A 23184-nucleotide genomic window follows, 5' to 3' on the forward strand; every position below is an offset into this window, starting at 1 on the left:
CATCTAGGCCCTTGAATGTTTTTGCTTAATTGGAAAGTTTAATTGAACCATGATAATGCCACTTGCCCTGAATGGAGAGATGGGGGTGTAGAAAGACTTTGTGTGGTTCAGTGGTGGCACCAGATACAAAATCTGGGCAGGCGCAGAATGGGCAAAGTATATTTGTAGGTGGGTGACAACTTAATGACAAGAGTTCAGAAATGGGGGGCAAGTGGGCAGTGAGATCTTTGTTTGTGGGGAGTGCTTGGCCCTCCTTCCCTCCTCTGGCATTCCTTATGGTGTGGCTAGAATCATAGAATCGTAGACTCCAGAGTTGGAAGGGACTGTTATGATATTGAACCAATGGTGCTGCAAAGTGCTAGCTTGAAAAGTAAACATAATGGGAATGTTGGGACTGCCCGTGGGAAACAGAGGGACAGTCAATTCACAGTGCGAAGCACCGGAATTAGCTCAGAGTGTAATATGAGCTCTTCCGTTTGTTCCTGTCCAGGAAGTACAGGATGTGTTTGCCACTACACTGCTGGAGTTTGAAGAGAGCAGTCATGTTTTTTGTAATGCTGCAAAGACAGAAATAAAGGCATGTAAATACGTTTCTGTCTATCTCTTTCCCCTGCCAGGGTGCAGGAAAGGGGGGGGGTGTTCTTCTCACGTTTGAGAAGAATCGCCGATCGAGACCTAGCCTGTGCTTGCTGGGGAATGCAGCCAGGGAGGTCAACAGGGAATCAAGCCGGGTGCCTGGGATTGTTGCCAGTTTCTCCTGATATGGGCTTGAATTCCCGACAGGGACCCCTTGCAATGCAGGAATCTCAACTAGATCACCCATGACAGATGGCCATCCAATCTCTGCTTTAAAACCTCCAAGGAAGGAGAGTCCACAACCTCCCGAGGTGACTGTTCCACTGTCAAACAGCTCTCACTGTCAGAAAGTTCTTCCTGGTGTTTAGGCGGAATCTCCTTTCTTGTAAGGCCATTTGTTTGAGTCCTACCCTCCAGAGCAGGAGAAAACAAGCTTGTTCCCTTTTCGATGTAGCCTACTGAACCAAATGGTATCTGTTGCTCCATCTACTTCTGCCCCCCCCCCATCCCAGTATGCAGCCGTTGGAAGGTGGTACATGAGCAAACAGGTCCTTTGGGGTGTAAAATGTCCCCCCAACCATGGATTACAGGAAGAGGGTGGTTGCTGCATTGCTGCAGGGCAATATTTGTATGCTGTTTATGACTCCTACATTTATCTGAATTATCTCAGCTTAGTCAGCTATTTTGAATTTTTGATGGCAGATGGTCAGTCAGTCAATACTTATTCCCAGAAGTTTAGGTCATTAATCTGCATAGTGATCAGATTAAAGCTTTTAATATTTTATTTCCTCCTCTTTGTACTCAAAATGATAGAACATGCTTTTGCCTGACCCTTTCCTCCTTGGTCATTCAGCAGAGCCAGTGCTTACTGAATACAGAATAACCTATTTAAAAAAAAAAATTAGGAACCTTGGGCTGCTTAAGGTGACAGGAACACAGAAGGAATGAATTCCCTTGATTTGTTTGGTTCATTTGATTAAGGGAATCAGTACCCCGCATTTCAGCCAGTTAAGCTCCCAGGATGGGTTGCATACAATCAATGAAAACACTGTGGTCCCCGCTTGCAGATTTAACAATCTAAAACACATTACACAAAATGGATAATGGGGCAGGGAGAATAGATGGGTTTGGGGACTAGGACAGGAAGGGAAGAGAAAAATGGAAAATGCAGGTGCTAATTCTGAAAGTTCAAGCGGAACACTTTTTCTGCATGCAAAATACCCCACTTCCACTACGGAAATGCAACACTGGGTGCTGCAGATAGGTATTATTACTGTTACTGATATATTTTCATAGAATCACAGAATCGTGGAATTGAAGAGCTAGAAGGATCCCCACGGATCATCCAGCCCAACCCCCTGCCATGCAGGAATCGCAGCTAAAGAATCTCTGACAGATGGCCATTCAATCTCTGTTTAAAAACCTCCAAGGAAGGACAGCCCACCAACTTCTGAGATAATCCATTTCATTGTTGAACAGCTCTTGCTGTCAAAGTTCATCCTAATTTAGTTGGCATCTCCTTTCTTGTCACTTGAATCTATTCGTTTGGGTCCTACCCTCTGGAATAGCAAAATACAAGCTTGCTCCATCATATCTCCTCTCAGTCTCCTCGTTTCCGAGCTAAACATACCCAGTGTGCTGGGCCCAGGGGTAACCCGTGCAATGCGGTCCAGGACTGGTCCAGAATTTGAAGGTTCCACTAGGAGTCAGTCCGACAGGGCCAAGGCAGGAAACCAAGCAAGGACAGGTGCAGGATCTAGCATACAGCAACATTGCTCTCACAACTCGGGGCAGGGCCCGACAGCCTTTTATCTGTGTCGGGATAACGGCCAGTCCTGATCCCCCGGCGACTCACCTCCCTGTTTTGCCCGAAGGTGAGCACTCCTCCTGCAAGTACTCAGGTCTCTCCTTCTCTCAGACCTTAGTCTCTGCAGCTCGGGAGATGTCGGTGGGTTACTGGACCCAGAGGCCGCCTCAGCCTCTCCTGACCCAACTGGCAGTAGAGCACCTGTAAGTGATTGCCCAGCTGAAGGCAACGAGGTATTCCCCACATATAGAGCCAGGGCAGGCTCAGGCCCCTGACTTAGCCCAGCACAGGGAAACCTGTGCAGACTGGGACTCTTCAGGATCAGGCCCCAAACTTGGTTCAGGTGATGCCTGAGGCAAAGGATGCAGTGCAGACTGAGTCTCCTCTGGTTCGAAGCCCGAGCCCGAGTCCCAGGCCATCACACCCAGTTCCTTCAACCATTCCTCTGAATGATTTCCAGACCCTTGATCATCTTGGTTGCCGTCTTCTGCACACCTTATTCTGGTTGAAGCTCTCATATCTACCTCCCAGAAGTAAAGTATATCCCTCAGGGTTAGAAGCCGTGGATGGGCTTGTTCCCCATGAGTTTGTCTAATCCTCTTTTAAAGCCATCTAAGCTGGTGGCCCTCACCGCTGCTTGTGGGAGCAAACTCCACCCCTCACATCACACTTCAGCAACTGCTAAGCCCTAAGGTTCTTCTCTGGCAGTGGTGGAGCACCACTGATGCGGTTAACCTCTTCAAGCAGAAAAGGAACATTTCCTCGACATTCATTTAGCGTTTTGGCTGCTCAGAACACATTAATCAGGGCCTTCTGCATGGAGATGCCTGGGACATGGCCTTGACTTGGTACCACTCTGAGACTTCTGAAGCAACTGCAGAAGCATGGGATCATTCTAGCCTTCGGGAAGGAATAACTTTTTTTCTCCCATGGACTGGAGCCTGTACTGTTCATTCGCCCCCTCCAAATCAATGAGCCTTCCGAAAACGACTTCTTGTGCAGTGGATTGGCAGGACACAGGGCGAAAGACTGTGCTTCCAGCCTTCTTCTTCATTTAAGCTAATGAAAGTAAAATGCTCTCACTTGCCAAAAATCAATAGAGCAGTTTTGTAATTGTGTCGTCCTGACTCCCAGTCCGAAACATAAAGTATGCCTCTCCATTGGTTTCTCGTCTGATTATACTGATTATGGAGTGTTCCAGGGCCAGGAAGCCCGAGGAGACCTGATCCAGAACAATAAAAATCAATCTGGACATCTGTCATTGTCTTTGAGAGCTGAAGGGTCATTCAGCCACCAGCTACCTCCAAAAAACAACAACCACCTTCTTTGCCACCATTATAAGAGTGCTGAAGGAAGTCCATTCATTATATCACATAATATTAATGTTTCTTTAAAATTGTTAGCTCTAGATTTGTTCCTGGGTCCATTTCGAGGTGCTAGTTCTGTCCTTTAAAGCTCTAAATCAGGGCTCAGATGCTCAGGACCAGGGGCTGACTGAGGCCCACCAGTCAGGATCCGTTGGGATCCTGCCCAGCCCCAACCCTCACTGGCTGGCTGCTCACTCTTCTTGAATGTTTTTGCTTGGCTAGAAAGTGTCCGTTAACTCTGGTCAGAGTTTGCTTGAATCTACTATATTATTTTGGAAAGTCTTGTCTGTTCTCTATTGGTTTCAGATGCCCCTCAGAAAAATCATCACCCAGTTTGGCATGATGGTTCCTGAGGTGGAGGAGGTGATTTTTTGCCTACTGGGTGCCATTTTGAATACAGATGGTGAACCAAATCATTCCAAACTGCACCAGTGTGGATGCCTCTCAAGCAGTGGCGTAGCGTGGGTTGTCAGCACCCGGGGCAAGGCAAGTAATTTGCGCCCCCTAACCCTGAGTGAGCCAGGTAGGGGCAGAGAGCTGCGAGTGCGAGCGCGCGCCCCAGATGTTGCGCCCGGTGTGGCCGGCCCCCCCTGCACCCCCCACGCTACGCCACTGCTCTCAAGATATCATTACCTGGAGATCTGCTCGTGGACCTTGAACATGACGTGTCACATAGCTCTGGTGAAGAAGGGCAGGATGCAAATGAACAAACAAATAAACAAAGCAGCTGGCTGTACACTGACGGGTGTGTGTGTGTGTGTGTGTGTGTGTGTGTTTTCCCCCTTTTGACATCAAACACTCTTTCTGGCTCATAAATCAAACTCAATGTTTTCTAATGACGCTCAGCTTTAAGAAGACTGGATGCTGGGGGAAGCTGCTCTGTGCATTGGATAAGCAGAATTGCCATCAAAATGTTGGGGCATGTGCAGAGTGGCCATTCAACATGCCAGAGGAATGTGCCAAATGGAACGGAAAAACACCAGACGGTACTAGGTAGGTTCAGTTCCTTTACTTACAGTATAAATCAGTTCCATGGCATATAGGTTGGCCCATGGTGGAGGTGCCCTTCCCTTGCTCTGAAGGGGCATAGCTAGAAGGGGTGTTTGCCTAAGAGGGAGGTTGTAGGGTTAACATATCTGATCTGAACTAAGCATGCTCAAAAAACGGCGTCCAGTGGGATTTATTGAATGAATAAAAGCAGGAATGAAAATGGGGAAAGTCCTTTCCATGATCCGGAAAAGGAAGATTCTGGCACTGGGCTGGTGCTGCAGGAACGTCTCCACCCCCATCGTTCAGCCCAGACACTGAGGTCCAGCTCCAAGGGCCTTCTGGTGGTTCCCTCACTGTGAGAAGTGAGGTTACAGGGAACCAGGCAAAGGGCCTTCTTGGTAGTGGCGCCCGCCCTGTGGAATGCCCTCCCATCAGATGATGATGATGATGATGTCCCAAGGATGGAGAGTCTTTATCAGTTGAGAGAGTGGGGATTTTTTTGCAGGGGGGTAGTTCAGTGCACACTTTGTGTGCAAGTATCAGGTTTCATCCCTGGTATCACCAGTCTAAAAGTCTGGCATCATGACTTTTCCTGTGGAACCTGAGAACCACTGCCGGTCCAACTAAACCATGAGTAGCAAAGGTGGAACCTGCCAGATGTTTTATAGTAGAACATTGGCCCATCTACCTGCGGCTCTCAAGGGCTGTCTTCCCCAGTGTGGTGGCCTAAAGACTACAAGTCCCATCATCCCTGACCCTTGCTGGCTGAGGCTGATGGGAGTTGGACTCTAACAGCTAGGGAAATCCACATTGCCTACCCCCGGACTGGAGGTTGCTAGGCTAGATGGACAAGAAATAGTCTGATCCAGAAATGTAAAGTATTGCACTTGGGCAAAAAAAATGAGAGGCACAAATACCAGATGGGTGACACCTGGCTTGAGAGCAGTACATGTGAAAAGGATCTAGGAGTCTTGGTTGACCACAAACTTGACATGAGCCAACAGTGTGACGCGGCAGCTAAAAAAGCCAATGCAATTCTGGGCTGTATCAATAGGAGTATAGCATCTAGATCAAGGGAAGTAATAGTGCCACTGTATTCTGCTCTGGTCAGACCTCACCTGGAGTACTGTGTCCAGTTCTGGGCACCACAGTTCAAGAAGGACACTGACAAACTGGAACGTGTCCAGAGGAGGGCAACCAAAATGGTCAAAGGCCTGGAAACGATGCCTTATGAGGAACGGCTAAGGGAGCTGGGCCTGTTTAGCCTGGAGAAGAGGAGGTTAAGGGGTGATATGATAGCCATGTTCAAGTATATAAAAGGATGTCACATAGAGGAGGGAGAAAGGTTGTTTTCTGCTGCTCCAGAGAAGCGGACACGGAGCAATGGATCCAAACTACAAGAAAGAAGATTCCACCTAAACATTAGGAAGAACTTCCTGACAGTAAGAGCTGTTTGACAGTGGAATTTGCTGCCAAGGAGTGTGGTGGAGTCTCCTTCTTTGGAGGTCTTTAAGCAGAGGCTTGACAACCATATGTCAGGAGTGCTCTGATGGTGTTCCTGCTTGGCAGGGGGTTGGACTCGATGGCCCTTGGGGTCTCTTCCAACTCTATGATTCTATGAACAGGGCACCTTCTTATATTGCTCTTTCCTGGACCACAGCCAAGCATGTCATCACCAGGGAAGTGTTTCTGTTTTGTTCTTTGCCAAAAGCAGACTGGTGCGAATTACAGCACTGTCCTCAAGGCTGTCTCGGGAACTGGGTTCCATCTGGCTCCGTTATTATTAGCAGGTTTCCTCTGCCACCGTGACTCGCTCTTTCCTTAATAAAACATTAGCGTAGCTCTATTGGGTTGCAATTAACCTCTTTGTCATGGATTGCCTCATCTCTGAAATAATGAAGGCATTTAAATCAATGTGTCAGAGTGGCATTCGAGATCTTAATCGGTAACAAAAATGCTTGGGTTAACAACGATGATCAGGGTAGAAGGACTGTGGGAGGGTAATGATGGCAATTCTCAGGCTGACCGTTGCCCACACAAGTGGAAGTGACACCATAAGACAATGGGAGGGTCATTGGGCTCGTCTTGCAGTCCACCATACCTGTGCACAACAGCTGCACACAATGCTGTATACATGATGCGCAGCAGAGAGAACAGCCCAAGGAATGCACTTCCTTGGGGGCAAACTCCCAGTCACCACATGCTAGCGGTGTTAAAAAGAATTGTTTAATTGTACATTGAAATGGAAAACAACTGCCTGTACACCCTTGTGCAAATTAATTGAAACAAACAATGTAGTTTATTGTACAAAACTCACATATACATGTACAAAACTCATGTATACGGATATGACATGGACTGGAAGAAGATCAAACCTATCCTTTCTTAAGGAAAGCAGCCCTGAGTGCTCACTGGAAGGACAGATCCTGAAGCTGAGGCTCCAATACTTTGGCCACTTTGGTGGTTGGACAATGTTTCTCGGAGCTATCAGCATGAGTTTGACCAAACTGCAGGAGGCAGTGGAAGACAGGAGTGCCTGGCATGCTCTGGTCCATGGGGTCACGAAGAGTTGGACACGACTAAATGACTAAACAACAACAACAACAACAACAAATCCTTTGACTAGGACCCGGGAGACTGCGGTTGAAATCCCCATCCAGTCATGGATCTTGGGCCAGTCGCTGCCTTTCAGCCTAACCATGGGGTCACAAAGAGTCGGACATGACTAAACGACTAAACAACACATTTTTCAGCAGCATTTTAACATAGTTTGGCATAGAGTCTACTAATTTCGAACAGTCACTGTTGGTTTTCAGATCCCTGTACCACACTTGAAACAGCGCCTGAATGAGCTTCTCCATAGTCGTACAGTCTACAGCACGGAGACAACTTTTGCATATAGCCCACAAATTCTCAATGGGATTTACATCCGGGGAATTCCCTGGCCAATCAAATACCTGTATTTGCTGCTCTGTCATGAATTTCTTCACCACTTTCGATGTGTGACAGGGGGCTAAGTCCCAGTACCGTCAGTATACCTTTTTTCCAGCTCTGGAATAACTCTCTTTCGTAGAACCTCAATATATTGTGGCGAGCGCATCATTCCTTCTATGGGCTGCAGGCTTCTGACACCATAATTATCAACTGACTTTTCGTGTTTGTTTTGAGTACAGGATTACGAGTAAGATAGAAAACGTGCTTTGTTTCAATTAATTTGCACAAGGGTGTATGTGTACTGCTAAATGCATAGCATGGAAACTTCCACTGAAGTTGCAGAGAGCCTGACCGTTGATAATTAACTTAGAATGTATCTCTGCTACTCTGCCAGAAGGTGTTTAACTTAAATCACACGGAGTATTCCATTGCAAATCTCCATGTTGAGTGTGTGAGTTAGTCATTGTTCTTAAACCACCAAAGAGGATTCTGTGTTAATGACTATCTCCAGGAACACAGCCTCAGGCTCGAATGCAGGCTGTGTGTAGAGAGGCAGAGTTTTGTTTTCAGGCTCTGGGTAAAGTAATTTCATATTTCTAAAACGCTGCACCTGTGCAGGTGATATTCTGCAACTATTTGGATGTAACATGGTTGTTTTGAGTGTCTGTTTTAGAGCAAGTTCTGTTAGTAAAGCTTTTGAAACCTATTTTTGGACTGGACAATTTTTATTCCAAGTCAGTTTTCCTTCATCCTATTGCTTCCAAATGCACAATATCAATAAATGCAATAAGTAGTAGGTGGAGCCAGAGGCAAATGTAGGCAAAACAAGAAATGTGATTTTACCTTAATACAAAATGTCGGAGTCATAAAGCCATGGCAGAGGCTTGTAATACTGCAGGATGCCTCTTGACCTTGGTGACCAGCACTCTGTGCCTGGCAGTGTATAGAATGTATTGACCTTATATGGAGTTGTGTTTCCTCTGGGCAGGGATTACCTTATATGGTGATGGGTGTAGTAAAAGCCATGACCGGATGAGGTTCCGCGAGTCTCTTCGTCTTGCGGTTTTTTCGTCTTGCGAAGCAAGCCCATTAGCGGCTTAGCAGATTAGCGCTATTAGCGGCTTAACGGATCAGCTGATAAGCGGCTTAGCGGATCAGCTGATAAACGGCTTAGCAGACCAGCTGATAAGCGGCTTAGCGGCTTGGGGAAAAGGGGGGGAAGGGAAAAAACCCCGCAGGAACTCACAAGACCTTTTCGTCTTGCAAAGCAAGCCCATAGGAAATTTGTTTTGCGAAGCACCTCCAAAACAGAAAACCCTTTCGTCTAGCAGGTTTTCCGTCTTGCGAGGCATTTGTCTTGCGGGGCACCACGGTAACGTGAGACATTGGCAGACGGCTATGCGACGGAGGGGAACAAAGGATAATAAAATCGGAGGAGAGTAGTCGAAGGAGCTGCTCATCCCATCCTGAGAATATTGATGGCTCTCGGTGTCTTTTTTCTATGCTAAGCACCATTTCGTGACGGCTGGTCTTCCGTCAACAAAATGCTCATTTCTATACGCACTCTCACACTCGTCTCTATCCTCCCTCCAGGCAAGCAATGAGCATAATCATAGCTCATGAAAACATTCCAACCCAGGCTGGAGGGTGCAAAGAAGAGCCAATGAAACACATCAGCAGTGGTAAATTTGGGGCACTCAAATTTCAGCAGCGCCTTGTGCAACGCTAAAGATTTGGCACACATACCCCTCACCTCTCGCACTCAGGTCTACAGCATTGTTTTGGCACCCCCTGCAGCAAAACTACCAGTGCAACCGCACCAGATACACTACAGAGCTACACAATGCACCAAGGAACTACATAATGTTTAGAAGACAATTGAAGACAGCCCTGTATGTTTGAAGTTTTATTATGTTTTTATATTTAGCTGGAAGCTGGCTGGGGAAACCCAGCCAGATGGGTGGCGCATTATTCTTATTCTTATTCTTATTCTTATTCTTATTCTAATACACTCGTGTCTTGGAAATCAAATGGAATCTGTTCCGGAAGTCCATTCAACTTCCAAAACATTCAGAAACCAAAGTGTGGCTTCTGATTGGCTGCAGGAAGCTCCTGCATCCAATCAGAAGCCATGGAAACTGCACCAGACATTTGGCTTCTGAAAATCGTTCGAAAACCAGAACACTCACTTCCAGGTTTCCATCACTCAGGAGTCAATTTGTTTGGGAGCCAAGGCATTTGAGATGCAAGGTACAACTGTATTATTATTATTATTATTATTATTATTATTATTATTATGTAGCTGACTTAAAAATTTGTGCTGAAAAGAGGTCTGTGGGCACTGCTGATCAGCAGCACATGAAAAACCCTCTGCAGAGCAGTTGTCAAGATAGCGCTTTGAAAGGGGCAAAAGAGGGTCACCTGACATCATTGTGGCATCAGGTGATTGACAAGCGGGAGACGCTTCCCACCACCCATAAAGGTTATTGGGGGAGATAACAATCTGGTCCCCAAGCCAGGTCCAGTCTCCCACCCTCCTTTAATGTCAAAGAAGCCAGTTGCAAGATGCCAGCGGCTGACGGCATCCTCATCCCAGACAAGCAAAAGGAAAGACTTGTTTAAGCTGACGCCTTGCCTTGAGCCAAACTCTACTCATGGAAGAAGATGAGAGTTTTCAAATGATGGAGGACCTGTCAGCCAGCAGAGTGTAAAACGTACTTAGTGCTCTACTGGGGCCCCATCATCTATGTAGGAAGAGAGACAGGGAACATTTGCAGCCTCGCTTTACAGGCACTGAAATTCTATAGGATGCCAACTCATTAAAAACACAAAACAGGCATTTTAGAAGCCTCTCCCCGTTCAATTTTTTACATGTGTCATGATTCTGCTGCTAAATGTTTTAAAGATTAGCTTTAATAATAAATGCAAATTGTTGCCTTGTTTTGCATGCAAAGAAGATCTGCCTTTGAAAAGAGAGTGCTGTGTTGTGCTGAATCGAAGAATGTGGGAGAATTCTAATGGAAATGGGAAAGGGTTATAAATTGCCATTGTTTGCTTATTTGTCCCGTATCCGGAACAGAAATCAATCCAGGGAACAACCGTCAATATACGCCGGTGCCGCTGTTTTCAGTTCACAAACGATACATAAATGACAGCACTTAAATTGTGTTTTCCTTTCCACTGAAACGACTGGCCTCTGCATTGAAATGAATGGCATGGGGATAGTTACACCAACTTCACAACTTACATAAATCATGGAAATAATTATGCATGTTAAATAAAATTGTGCGGATGGTGAAGGAGGGCAAGGAAGTATTTAGCGAAACCTAGGCTTCAGTGGAATGGAAACAGAACTGGCTGTTTGAAAAGGTTGGAATAGAAATGGCTGCTTTCTTACATGCCTAGCTGAATCAGGGCAACAATCCAGAATCCAACATACTAATAGCAAATTTCTTATGCTGCATGTGGAACCTTACAGAACCAGAATGGCACCATCCACACACAATAACAGGGATGGGGAATTGTAATCCTCCAGGTGCTATTAGAATATGACCTGTGCTTTTCTTCTGGAAAGAAAGAAAAAAGTGCCAGTACTGAGTACCCTTGAATACTCCCAGAAGAAAGCACTGAGTATAACTTCCATCCGGACATGGGTGGCGCTGTGGGTTAAACCACAGAGCCTAGGACATGCCAATCAGAAGGTCGGCGGTTCGAAACCCAGTGACAGGGTGAGCTCCCGTTGCTCAGTCCCTGCTCCTGCCAACCTAGCAGTTCGAAAGCACGTCAAAGTGCAAGTAGATAAATAGGTACCAATCTGGCGGGAAGGTAAAAGGATGTTTCTGTGTGCTGCTCTGGTTCAGAAACTTTTGGGGTGTCCTGGTTTTTACTTTTTGGAATATGGCAACCCTGAATTCCAAGAAATGTGAGGAAAAACTTTCTGACAGTAAGAGCTCAACAGTGGAACAGAATGTTTTGGAAGGTGATGGATTCTCCCCCACTGGAGGTTTTTAAGCACTGGTTGGCAGGCCATCTGTCAGGGATTATTCAGTTGAGATTCTTGCATTGCAGGGGTTGGACTAGATGGCCCTTGGAGTCCCTGTCAACCCTACAATTCTATGCTTCCATGAATACAGATTGAGAGAAACTGAAATTGATAGATATGCCCATCGCTACCTGGGAGTAAGGAGCATTGAACTCAGTGGGACTGACATGCATAGGCCTGCAATGTACTTTTAAAAACACAAATGATGAATCAATTAAACACGGCAGCTCTACTTATTAAGAGCATTTAATATCTAAGAGAGCAGCTCTGATCCCTCCCATAAAACTGAAAGCATCATTGAAAGGGTGCTATGTGTAAGGATATGAGCTATCCCACTGCTATTTCTTCCAACATTAAAAAATAAAAAAATCTGCTTTGTTACCGCTCTCAAAAGACGTCACGATAGAAAACTGGTTGCATAAGGGGATTTTGCTATAGCAATAACTGGCGGCTATTGACCCAGACGCTTCAAATTGCCTTAATAAAGATAGTATCTTGAAATAACTCTGGTTCTGCTGTCTTCCTCCCCCAGACATTTTTATTTATTTATTTTTTAAGGAATAGATGCACGGTATTGTTCTACAGCCCAGATTTCTCTGCCAAGATCTTTTAGGAACCAACAGCATAAAGACACAATATTGGCCTTGTCAAAGTGCTATTGATTATGTGAGCAGTTTCAATGTTTTTTTCATATTTACCAGACTTATCCTTATATAGCAGAGGTAGGGAACCCTTTTCAGAAAAGGCAACTAAAACGAGCAACAAGATAGTGACTCCCCTATAAAGAAAACTGCAGCATTGGGGACTTTTTAGTTTAGAGAAAAGGTTAGAGGTGACATGATGGAAGTTTATAAAATCATGCATGGATAGAGAAAAGTTTTTCCTCCCTCTCTCATAAAACTGGAAGTCGTGGGCACCTAATGAAGCTGAATTTTTGAAGATTCGGGACAGATAAAAGAAGCTACTTCTTTACATAAGGTAAAGGGTAAAGGGACCCCTGACCATTAGGTCCCGTCGTGACCGACTCTGGGGTTGCGGCGCTCATCTCGCTTTATTGGCCGAGGGAGCCGGCGTACAGCTTCCGGGTCATGTGGCCAGCATGACTAAGCTGCTTCTGGCGAACCAGAACGGCACACGGAAACACCGTTTACCTTCCCTTTATCTACTTGCACTTTGATGTGCTTTCGAACTGCTAGGTTGGCAGGAGCAGGGACCAAGCAACGGGAGCTCACCCCATCGCGGGGATTTGAACCGCCGACCTTCTGATCGGCAAGTCCCTAGGCTCAGTAGTTTAACCCACAGCACCACCCGTGTCCCTACTTCTTCACATAGCATGTAGTTAAACTATGGAACTCTCTGCTGCAGGAAGCAATGGCGGCCACTGACTGAGGTGGATTTAAAGGAAGATTAGATAAATTCATGGAGGAGAGGGGTATCAATTGTTGATATTTTCACCCCTCCCATTGACAGAATCTCCTGATCTGATGTTTTGAGAAAGGAGGGGGCGGAAACTGCTCTTCCACTCTTCCACTCCCAACTGACTGCCTGACTCTGTGTGTGGAGAGTCTTATCTATGTAGTGACCAGATGGCTGAGTGGGAGCTGTAACACTCATGCAAGCCAGTACATTGGTACCTCGGGTTAAGTACTTAATTCGTTCCGGAGGTCTGTTCTTAACCTGAAGCACCACTTTAGCTAATGGGGCCTCCCGCTGCCGCCCCCGGAGCACTATTTCTGTTCTCATCCTGAAGCAAAGTTCTTAACCTGAAGCACTATTTCTGGGTTAGCAGAGTCTGTAACCTGAAGCGTATGTAACCTGAAGCGTATGTAACCCGAGGTACCACTGTAGTTCGATAGTTTGTAGTAGCTATTAGAAATAAAAGGAGTTATGCTTCACCATATGTTTCACTCTATAAGACGCACCAGACCACAAGACACACCTAGTTTTTGGAGGAGGAAAACAAGAAAAAAAATATTCTGAATCCCAGAAGCCAGAACAGCAGGAGGGATCGCTGCACAGTGAAAGCAGCAATCCCTCTCGCTGTTCTGGATTCTGGGATAGCTGCGCAGCCTGCATTTGCTCCATAAGACACACACACATTTCCCCTTACTTTTCAGGAGGGAAAAAGTGAGTCTTAGAGAGCAAAAAATACGGTATACTCTTCATGAGTCTGGTGCTCACAATGCACAGTTGTGGGTCCAGTGCACTAGGACCTGTTTTCCAGGATTGGAAGGTCTCTGAAAGTGCTCCAGTCGCCTAGCCCAGTCGGGGCAAAACCAGTTATTGAGCCCAGTCGCTGACATCGGTTGAAAGGCGTACTGACATCAATCGCTGTCAGCCACCATGGCTATGCTCTGGCAGTACATCTGAATACCAATTGCTGGAAACCACAGGAGGGAAGAGGGCTCTTGTGCTCAGATCCTTGTTGTGTGTGTCTGGTCAGAAGGGGGAGATGCAGTAGATGGGCCATTGGCCTGATCCAGCAGCCTCTTCTTTTGCTCACCCCTCCTCCTTTCTGCAAAACGCTGATGAACATCGTGTTGAATAGGCTGATGTCCATGTGCATAAGAATAAGGAACTGAGCTCTGAAAGAGGAAGCCCTTCGTTTCAACCTCACCTCTGCAGGAACGTGTGCAGAGGAGGGCAACCAAGAATCTCAACTGAATAATCCCTGACAGATGGCCTGCCAACCAGTGTTTAACCCACAGCGCCACCCACTTAAAGGACCCCTGACCGTTAGGTCCAGTCATGGCCGACTCTGGGGTTGCGGCGCTCATCTCGCTTTACTGGCCGAGGGAGTTTCCGGGTCATGTGGCCAGCATGACTAAGCCGCTTCTGGCGAACCAGAGCAGCTCACGGAAACGCCGTTTGCCTTCCCGCCGGAGTGGTACCTATTTATCTACTTGTACTTTGAGGTGCTTTCGAACTGCTAGGTGGGCAGGAGCAGGGACCGAGCAACGGTAGCTCACCCCGTGGCGGGGATTCGAACTGCCGACCTTCTGATCAGCAAGTCCTAGGCTCTGTGGTTTAACCCACAGCGCCACTGCAAGGAATGAGCATGTCTTCCATTATTGATGCCTTCCATAAATTGTTTGTTAGAGTATATACCACTTAGAGTTTTTTGAGATATTTAACAGTATATAAATGCTAATAAATAAACAGATAAATAAATATAGCAAAGTACATGTGAAAAGGATCTAAGGGTCTGGGTGGACCACAAATTTAACAGGAATCCACAATGTGATACAGCAACAAAAAAAAGCTAACACTCTTCTAGGCTGCATCAACCTATAGTGTCCCTGTCAAGGGAAGTTATAGTACCATTTTGTTCTGCCTTAGTCAGAACACACTTGGAATACTCAGAGCCAGCCAGAGGCCCAGGCCAGGTAGATAATGTGGCCTCCTTTGCGCCTCTGCATTCGCCCCAGTGTATCCCCTGCGATTGTGAATATGCTGACCGAGGCCCCCTTTGGAATCGGAGGCCCGGGCCAAGTGGCCCATATGCCCCCCCCCTCTGTCTGGGCCTGGGAATACTGTGTCCAATTCTGGGCACCACAATTTAAGAAGAATGTTGACAAGCTGGAACATGTGCAGAGGAGGGCAACCAGTATGATCGAGGGTCTGGAAACCAAGCCTGATGAGGAGTGGTTGAAGGAGCTGGGTATGTTTAGCCCAGAAAAAAGGAGACTGAGAGGAGATATGATAGCCATCTTCAGATATCTCAAGGGCAGCTCTATGGAGCATGGTGCAAGGTTGTTTCTCCTGCTCTGGAGGTTAGAACTGAAACCAATGGCTTCAGGTTGTGAGAAAGGAGATTCCGACTAAGCATTCGGAAAAACTTTCTGACAGTAAGAGCTTTTCAGCAATGGAACAGACTCCCATGAGAAGTGGTGGACTCTCCATCATTGGAGGTTTTTATGCAGAGGTTGGATCAGTGGCGTAGCGTGGGGGGTGCAGGGGGGGCCGGCCGCACCAGGCGCAACATCTGGGGGTTAGGGGGCGCAAATCCACGGGTTAGGGGGTGCAAATTATTTGCCTTGCCCCGGGTGCTGACAACCCACGCTACGCCACTGGGTTGGATGGCCATCTGTCATAGATGCTTTAGCTGAGATTGCTGCATTGCAGGGGGTTGGACTAGATGACCCTCAGGGTCCCTTCCAACTCTACAATTCTTTAATTCTATGACATTGGCACAGGGAGCCTGCTGAATGATAGTATCCATATTTTAGTTCTGTTTATTTTACTTTCACCGAAACTTACCCTTTCCATGAATAATGGATGCTCCTTCATATTTATATACTCTTCCACTATTGTGAGATGGTGACATTCTCCTTATGTATTATATACAAATCTCACAGACCCAGGGTGTGGGGAGGGGAGAATCATTGCATCTTTTTCTACATGAAATATGGCTTTCCAGCTAAGAATTGTATTCCTTTTCAATGATGTTTCACTCTAGTGCCTTCCTATCTTCCCCCTTCCCTCCGATTCTTACATTTCCCAGTACCATTGTAATTTATGTATCTTTGTGGCTCATAATTCCAAAATAAACTCAGCTGGAAAGCCTCTGTGTGTGTGGCAATGAGACAGAAGATGAATTATGCATACGCCAGAGTGCAACATCTGACAAAATAAAGCTGCCTGTCTCAGATACAAGTTTAACATGGGCCAGTTCATCTAACAAAAGCTGTCACATGCAGGACCAGAGCATAAGTCCACCTTGTCCATTAGCATCTCCAGAACAGGGGGAGAAAATATTTCTTCAGTCCTGGAAAACAACTGCAGCCTGAGTTTCCTGATTCCCTAAATCCTCTTGATAACGTTTAACCTTTTGAAATCTGTCTTGGAAACGGACTGGACAAGGAGGAGAAAGCAACGCATCCGTTTTCTCTTCGCAAGCTGAAGAAATTCTAGTTACATTTCTAATAGCACTTTAGGAACAGAGAGATAGCAAACATTACTAAGAATGTCAGGGAATTCTAATGGAAATGGAAAGGGAAGTGGAAATCGCTATATTTCACATGCTCATCCTGTGGTCAGGTACGGAAAACAACCAGGCAAATACGACCGACATTAATTGACGTTGCTGTTTTTAAGTTTGCAATGTTAAACGGAAGCTACGTTCTGCAACTTAGATTAAATAAAGGACAGTCCCTTAGACTCTGAGTCCCCTAAGTCCATGATCGGTCAGAGAAGAATGGAGGGAGGCAGGATCTAGTGGAAAGCGAGGCAGATATTTATTTTTCTGTTGCAACAAAGTTCCTTTCCCTCCATTCCCCTCCCAAGGAGGGAGAGACCCTGAACAAAAGTGTGCAGGAACCTTAAAAGACTTTTGACGTTGCCCATCCCCCTTAGCCAAAGACCAACCCATGGTTTGTACGTTTAGATATGTGTGCTTTTGTGAATATTTATTCTATATTTGAGACCTTAAAATTCTTATAACAACAGCAAGATGAATAACACGTGTGTGTTTTTTGGTGGAAACTGAACTGCAGCAGAAAAGAAACAGGACTGAATGGGACAAATACTAGTCAGAACAAAAATCTCTGCTTTCCTATTTCTCTACCCATTACTCATGTGTAAGGCACAGTGCCAGATTTACATATAAGCTAAGCAAGCTATAGCTTAGGGCCCTACTCTCTTGGGGACCCCCCAAAAAATTAAAGCGAGAAAAAACTGAATGTACGTTTCCAAAATATTTCTGTGTATCTGAAGAAAGTGTGCATGCACACGAAAGCTCATACTAAGAACTGACTTAGTTGGTCTTTAAGGTGCTACTGGAAGGAATTTTTTTGTTTTGTCCAAAATATAAGATAAATAAAATAACAAAACCTACATACAGCAACAGTGTTTTGTGTTGTGTAGGCTCCTGTGATGTAAGTAATGGGCTGCCTGCTAGCCTGCTCCCTAAAACATCACTGGCTTGCTCATTTCTATATATAGGGTGCCTACATTCTGCATAGGGACACCTGCTTCTTGGGAGAAAAACAATGACAAACCTAGACAGCTTCTTAAAAAGCAGAGACCTCACCTTGCCAACAAAGGTCGGTATAGTTAAAGCTATGGTTTTCCCAGTGGTGATGTATGGAAGTGAGAGCTGGACCATAAAGAAAGCTGATCGCCAAAGAATTGATGCTTTTGAATTATGGTGCTAGAGGAGACTCTTGAGAGTCCCATGGACTGCAAGAAGATCCAACCTATCCATTCTGAAGGAAATCAGCCCTGAGTGCTCACTGGAAGGACAGATCCTGAAGCTGAGGCTCCAATACTTTGGCCACCTCATGAGAAGAGAAGACTCCCTGGAAAAGACCCTGATGCTGAGAAAGATGGAGGGCACAAGGAGAAGGGGACGACAGAGGACGAGATGGTTGGACAGTGTTCTCGAAGCTACCAGCATGAGCTTGACTAAGTTGCGGGAGGCAGTGGAAGACAGGAGTGCCTGGCGTGCTCTGGTCCATGGGGTCACGAAGAGTCGGACGCGACTAAATGACTAAACAACACACTTCTTGCACTGCCCTCTGACACCCACACCTTGAGCTGCGAAGGAAACCTTTCATGGAAGCAGTGGGGGTTCCCTTGCAGACAACCCCACCCAACACGTGGCCTTTGGGGTTGGGGCTAGTGCTTTGATGTGCTTTCCTGGGTGTGGCAAGAAGCACAGACCCCTTCCGGCTCGAACTCACAAGTCCCTTACACACAAGTAATGCAAGAACTGGGCTAGAGCCAACGCACTCTCCTCTCCCCACCCACCCCGATCTCTTTGACCCTTTTGCAAACATATTCCTTTCAAAAATTACCTTTGGTGGATTCATCTTCGATGGGTTGCTTGAATAAAGTGATATCTTTAAAAGTGCAAAGGAATAAAACCACTTTGTCATGCTCGTTTCTTATCGGTGCAATTTGCATGTAAAACCAAACAGGTGTTCCTGTAATTAAAAACAAAAACAAAATAAGAGGATATAAAATAAACACACTCACAGCATGGAGCACAATCATAACATAGAGGCAGGCTCACATTCATGATTACCGCTTATCCTAGGTGACACTTAAACTAATCAAAGTCTCATTGAACAGAGTGGGAGAATTAAACACTGAAATGCAAACCTAACATTGCTTAACCATATAACAGACTCATTTTGTGTGGGGATTCAAGGAGCGTCCATGGCCCAATATAATTTTATTTTTGTTTATTAAGGGATATCTGAGATTCCTGCATTGCAGGGGGTTAGACTAGACCCTTGATCTACCTTCCAACTCTGGAATTCTAGGATTTGGGGTCAGGGGAAAAGGCTGTGGGTTTTACACAGCAGCGTTAGCTAGCATGTTGATATTGTTAGTGGGTGCCTAAGTATCTTGACTTCAGAGACCAGAACAACAATGTATAGTACATTGTAGTGTTTAGCTTTGTCTTATGTCTGAAGACAATAATCAGTTTGTTATTCTGAACTGTGTGGGAGAGGAGTTTCCCCCTTAATCAGGAACTCTGGAATACGTTGTTCTGCTGGGAGCAGGAAATCCCCGAAGACTTGGTTGGGCTTGCTAAAATGTATAAGACTGAATCAGATAAGTGCTGGAGATGCAAAGAGGTGGAGGGAACATACTTTCATATGTGGTGGACTTGGAAAAGGGTAAACAGAATATTGGGAAATGATCTATAAGGAATGGGGGGGGGGGTGTTTAAAAGTAAGGTAAAGGTACCCCTGCCCGTACGGGCCAGTCTTGACAGACTCTAGGGTTGTGTGCTCCTCTCACTCTAGAGGCCGGGAGCCAGCGCTGTCCGCAGACACTTCCAGGTCACGTGGCCAGCATGACAAAGCTGCTCCGGTGAACCGGCACCAGAGCAGCATACGGAAACGCCGTTCACCTTCTCACTATAAAGCGGTACCTATTTATCTACTTGCAGTTAAGGGTGCTTTCGAACTGCTAGGTGGGCAGGAGCTGGGACCGAACGACGGGAGCTCACCCCGCCGCGGGGATTCGAACTGCCGACCATGCGATCGGCAAGTCCTAGGCGCTGAGATTTTACCCACAGCGCCACCCGCGTCCCATTTAAAAGTACTTTCCCCAAAAAGCCCAGTGTCCTTTCTGTTGGGGATAATTCAGATTGAAATTCCCCGATGCCCCCAAAAATGTTATTTATGTATGCTACTACCGCAGCCCGTGTTTTGTTAGCCCAAAAATGGAAAACGAGTGAGGTCCCAACCAAACAAGAATGGCAACTTAAACGGATGGAATATGCGCAGCTTGCAGACTTAACATATAGAAGAAGAGAAGAAGAACATACATTTAGAGAACATTGCAAAACGTTTATTGAATACAGTGGTGCCTTGCAAGACGAAAAGAATCCGTTCCGCGAGTCTCTTCGTCTAGCGGTTTTTTCGTCTTGCGAAGCAAGCCCATTGACGGATTAGCGGATTAGCGCTATTAGCGGCTTTTAGCAGCTTTTAGCGGCTTAGCGGATAAGCGAATAAGCGGCTTAGCAGCTTTGAAAAGGGGGGGGGACCCGCAGGAACTCGCAAGACATTTTCGTCTTGCAAAGCAAGCCCATAGGAAATTCGTTTTGCGAAGCACCTCCAAAACGGAAAACTCTTTTGTCTAGCGAGTTTTCCGTCTTGCGAGGCATTCATCTTGCGGGGCACCACTGTATATGGGAAATAATTGTGTACAGCTGAAAACGCTGGCAGCGTTAAGATAAATTCAACAGTGTAAATAAGTTTTGATGGATGCAATGATGGAATACTGAATGGTATAGTTTTTGTAAAATATGCAGGGATTTATTATATGTAAAACGAACCATGGAAAGAGAAGAAGGGAAGTCATTGATATCTTAAGGATGTAAAATGCGTATTTTAAATTGCAAAACAGAAAGTTTTATAACAAATTATATACAAAAAAAGACTTGTTTGAGCTCCATATAATCTGCTGATGCGTCACACAAGCAGAGGTGTGGTCAGCTACAGGAAGGGGTGGAGCAAAGCCAGTGAGGGTGTGGCCTGGAAGGCAGGGACGTGGCCTGGGAAGGGTGTCCCCAGGGCCAGACAGAGAGGTTAGAAGGCCATATTTGCCTCTTCCTATCAGATCTTGGCCTTTCGTGTTCAGAAACTGCAGAGCCACCCCGTTCCTTTCGAGAAATCCAGCCTGCAGGAAGACCCAGCGGCACTTCTCAGTTTGTTTTTTAAGGTCAGGATCTTGCTATGCAAACAGCTGGAAAGAAAAGAATGACAGGGCTTGAGACTGTGACCAGCGCAGCTGATCCGGACAAGCTGTTCCCCGGGGGGATTTGCCTAACATGTACAGGAGCACTCAGGTGGGCAGCACAGACAAAAGGGCAGGCAAGCGGAAACACAAAGCAGAAGAGGTCATCGCAGGGGCCAGAGCATAGCTGTCAACTGTCCCTTATTTGGCAGGAAACTCCCTTATCCCAGGATGGCTTCTGAAAATCCGGGACTGTCCCTGGAAACTAGGGACACTGGGAGGGTCTGATCTGCTCTGTGTAGAGAAAGGCTCAGATTCGATCCCTGCCATTTCCAGTTTGGAAATGAGTCGTGTGATGGGCGTGAGGAAACATCTGCCAGTCAGAGAAGGCAAGGCTGGACCAAAATGCGAAATGCTTTGACCTCAGGTAAGGCAACTTCTTATGATCTGGGCAGCCCTCATAGCACAAGCTTAGTGTTCATATCCAGACTATTTGCAAATAACTGGTTAATTCTGTTGTTAATATCAGCCAGGAATGGTGTCAATGGCTTTAAAACTATTGGGTGCCAGTGTCTTGTCATAGTTAGAGTGTTGGACTCTGGGAGAGCAGGGTTCAAATCCCCACCCAGCGAATCACCATATACACAACTTTGAGATCCTTGGCATATAAATGTAATAAGTAAAGGTAAAGGGACCCCTAACCATTAGGTCCAGTCATGACCGACTCTGGGGTTACAGCGCTCATCTCGCTTTATTTGCCAAGGGAGCCTACAGCTTCCGGGTCATGTGGCCAGCATGACTAAGCCGCTTCTGGCGAACCAGAGCAGCACACGGAAACACCGTTTACCTTCCTACTGGAGCGGTACCTATTTATCTACTTGCACTTTGATGTGCTTTCAAAATGCTAGGTTGGCAGGAGCAGGGACCGAGCAACAGGAGCTCACCCCCTCGCAGGGATTCGAACCGCTGACCTTCTGATCAGCAAGTCCTAGGCTCTGTGGTTTAACCCACAGTACCACCCAATTCCCAAATGTAATAAGTAAATAATAATAAATACATGGATTTTTTTCCTGCAAGCAAATAGCGCAGAAATGAGAACTAAACTTTCACTATGTTCCACTATAGTTTGAGAAGCTGCTTTCACATTCTGTAGATGCTCAGCTATAATGCGGAACTTAACAGTTAGGGGAAAGACATAAAAATGGAGCGAAGCGCCATGTGAATGCAGTCTAAAAGTTTTTCTCCCTCTTTCATAAGAACACAAGAAGAGTCAGTAAAGGAAATTCCCTCTGGCTCAATTTGGGAATGGGTCAGCGTTTGAGCATTCCTTTACCTCCGTGTGAGTGCAAATCAATGTCCAGGTTTTGGACTAAAAACAGATTTAAGTCTCCTTTGCCCAGGTGCAGAATCCTCTTTTCCATTCTGAGCAAGAGAAAACATAGTTCAGAGGAGCAGCGCCCTTTTTGCAGTTCCTCCAAGCAGTATGAGTGAAACAAATTCACATTCCGTGCCAGGTAATTAGCAGGTTTCAGTGACACCGCTAATTTCTAGCATCCCATAGTCCTCATACTCCATATAAGTCCCCCTTTGCCAACTGAGTGCTCTGCAGACATTTTTTAAGCACTGGAACCCCAAACACCTAAAAGCTGGTATGTGATTTCAAAGGCAACAAGCTGTTAATGTAACCATGCGGCAAGGCAGTGTGGTGCAATGGTTAGAGTGTCAGACGAGGACCTAGTTACAAGTAGGTAGCCGTGTTGGTCTGCTGTAGCTGAAACAAAATTAAAAATTTCCTTCCAGTAGCACCTTAGAGACCAACAAAGTTTGTTATTGGTATGAGCTTTCTTGTGCATGCACACTTCTTCAGATATACTGAAGCAGAAGTCACCAGACCCTTATATATAGTGAGAGGGTGGGGAGGGGTATTATTCAGAAGGGTGTTGGGAATGGGTGATTGGCTGAAAGGTGTGGTAAACCTGTTGATGACTGTTAACGATTGCAATAGGTCTTACAGGAAAAAGCAAGGGGTGAGATGGCTAAAAATAGCTTTATCATGTATAATGAGATAAGAATCCAATGTCTCTATTCAGACCAGGTCTCTCCATGGTTTTAAGTTTGGTAGCAATTTCTCTTTCTAGTCTATTTCTGAAATTCTTTTGTAATAAGACAGCTACTTTGAGATCTTGTATAGATGTCCTGGGAGATTGAAGTGTTCTCCTACTGGTTTCTCTGTCTTGTGATTCCCGGTGTCAGATTTATGCCCATTTATACTT

General features: G+C 45.9%; 2 protein-coding genes across 2 annotated transcripts in view; one reads left to right on the plus strand and one right to left on the minus strand.

The window, feature by feature from the left end:
• Window positions 1-23184, plus strand: part of HIF1A (hypoxia inducible factor 1 subunit alpha) — a 641105-nt gene that overhangs the window by 580241 nt on the left and 37680 nt on the right. The gene's annotated exons all lie outside the window — the stretch shown is intronic.
• The window catches only part of KCNH5 (potassium voltage-gated channel subfamily H member 5), a 188225-nt gene that overhangs the window by 143384 nt on the left and 21657 nt on the right, over window positions 1-23184 (minus strand). The window contains exon 4 of the mRNA XM_083732341.1: window positions 18514-18642. Coding sequence (XP_083588467.1) covers window positions 18514-18642 — 129 coding nt within the window. The remainder of the gene's footprint in view (window positions 1-18513; window positions 18643-23184) is intronic.

Source organism: Podarcis gaigeae (genome assembly GCF_964106915.1).
Source record: "Podarcis gaigeae genome assembly, chromosome: 1".
Taxonomy (NCBI): Eukaryota; Metazoa; Chordata; class Lepidosauria; order Squamata; family Lacertidae; genus Podarcis; species Podarcis gaigeae.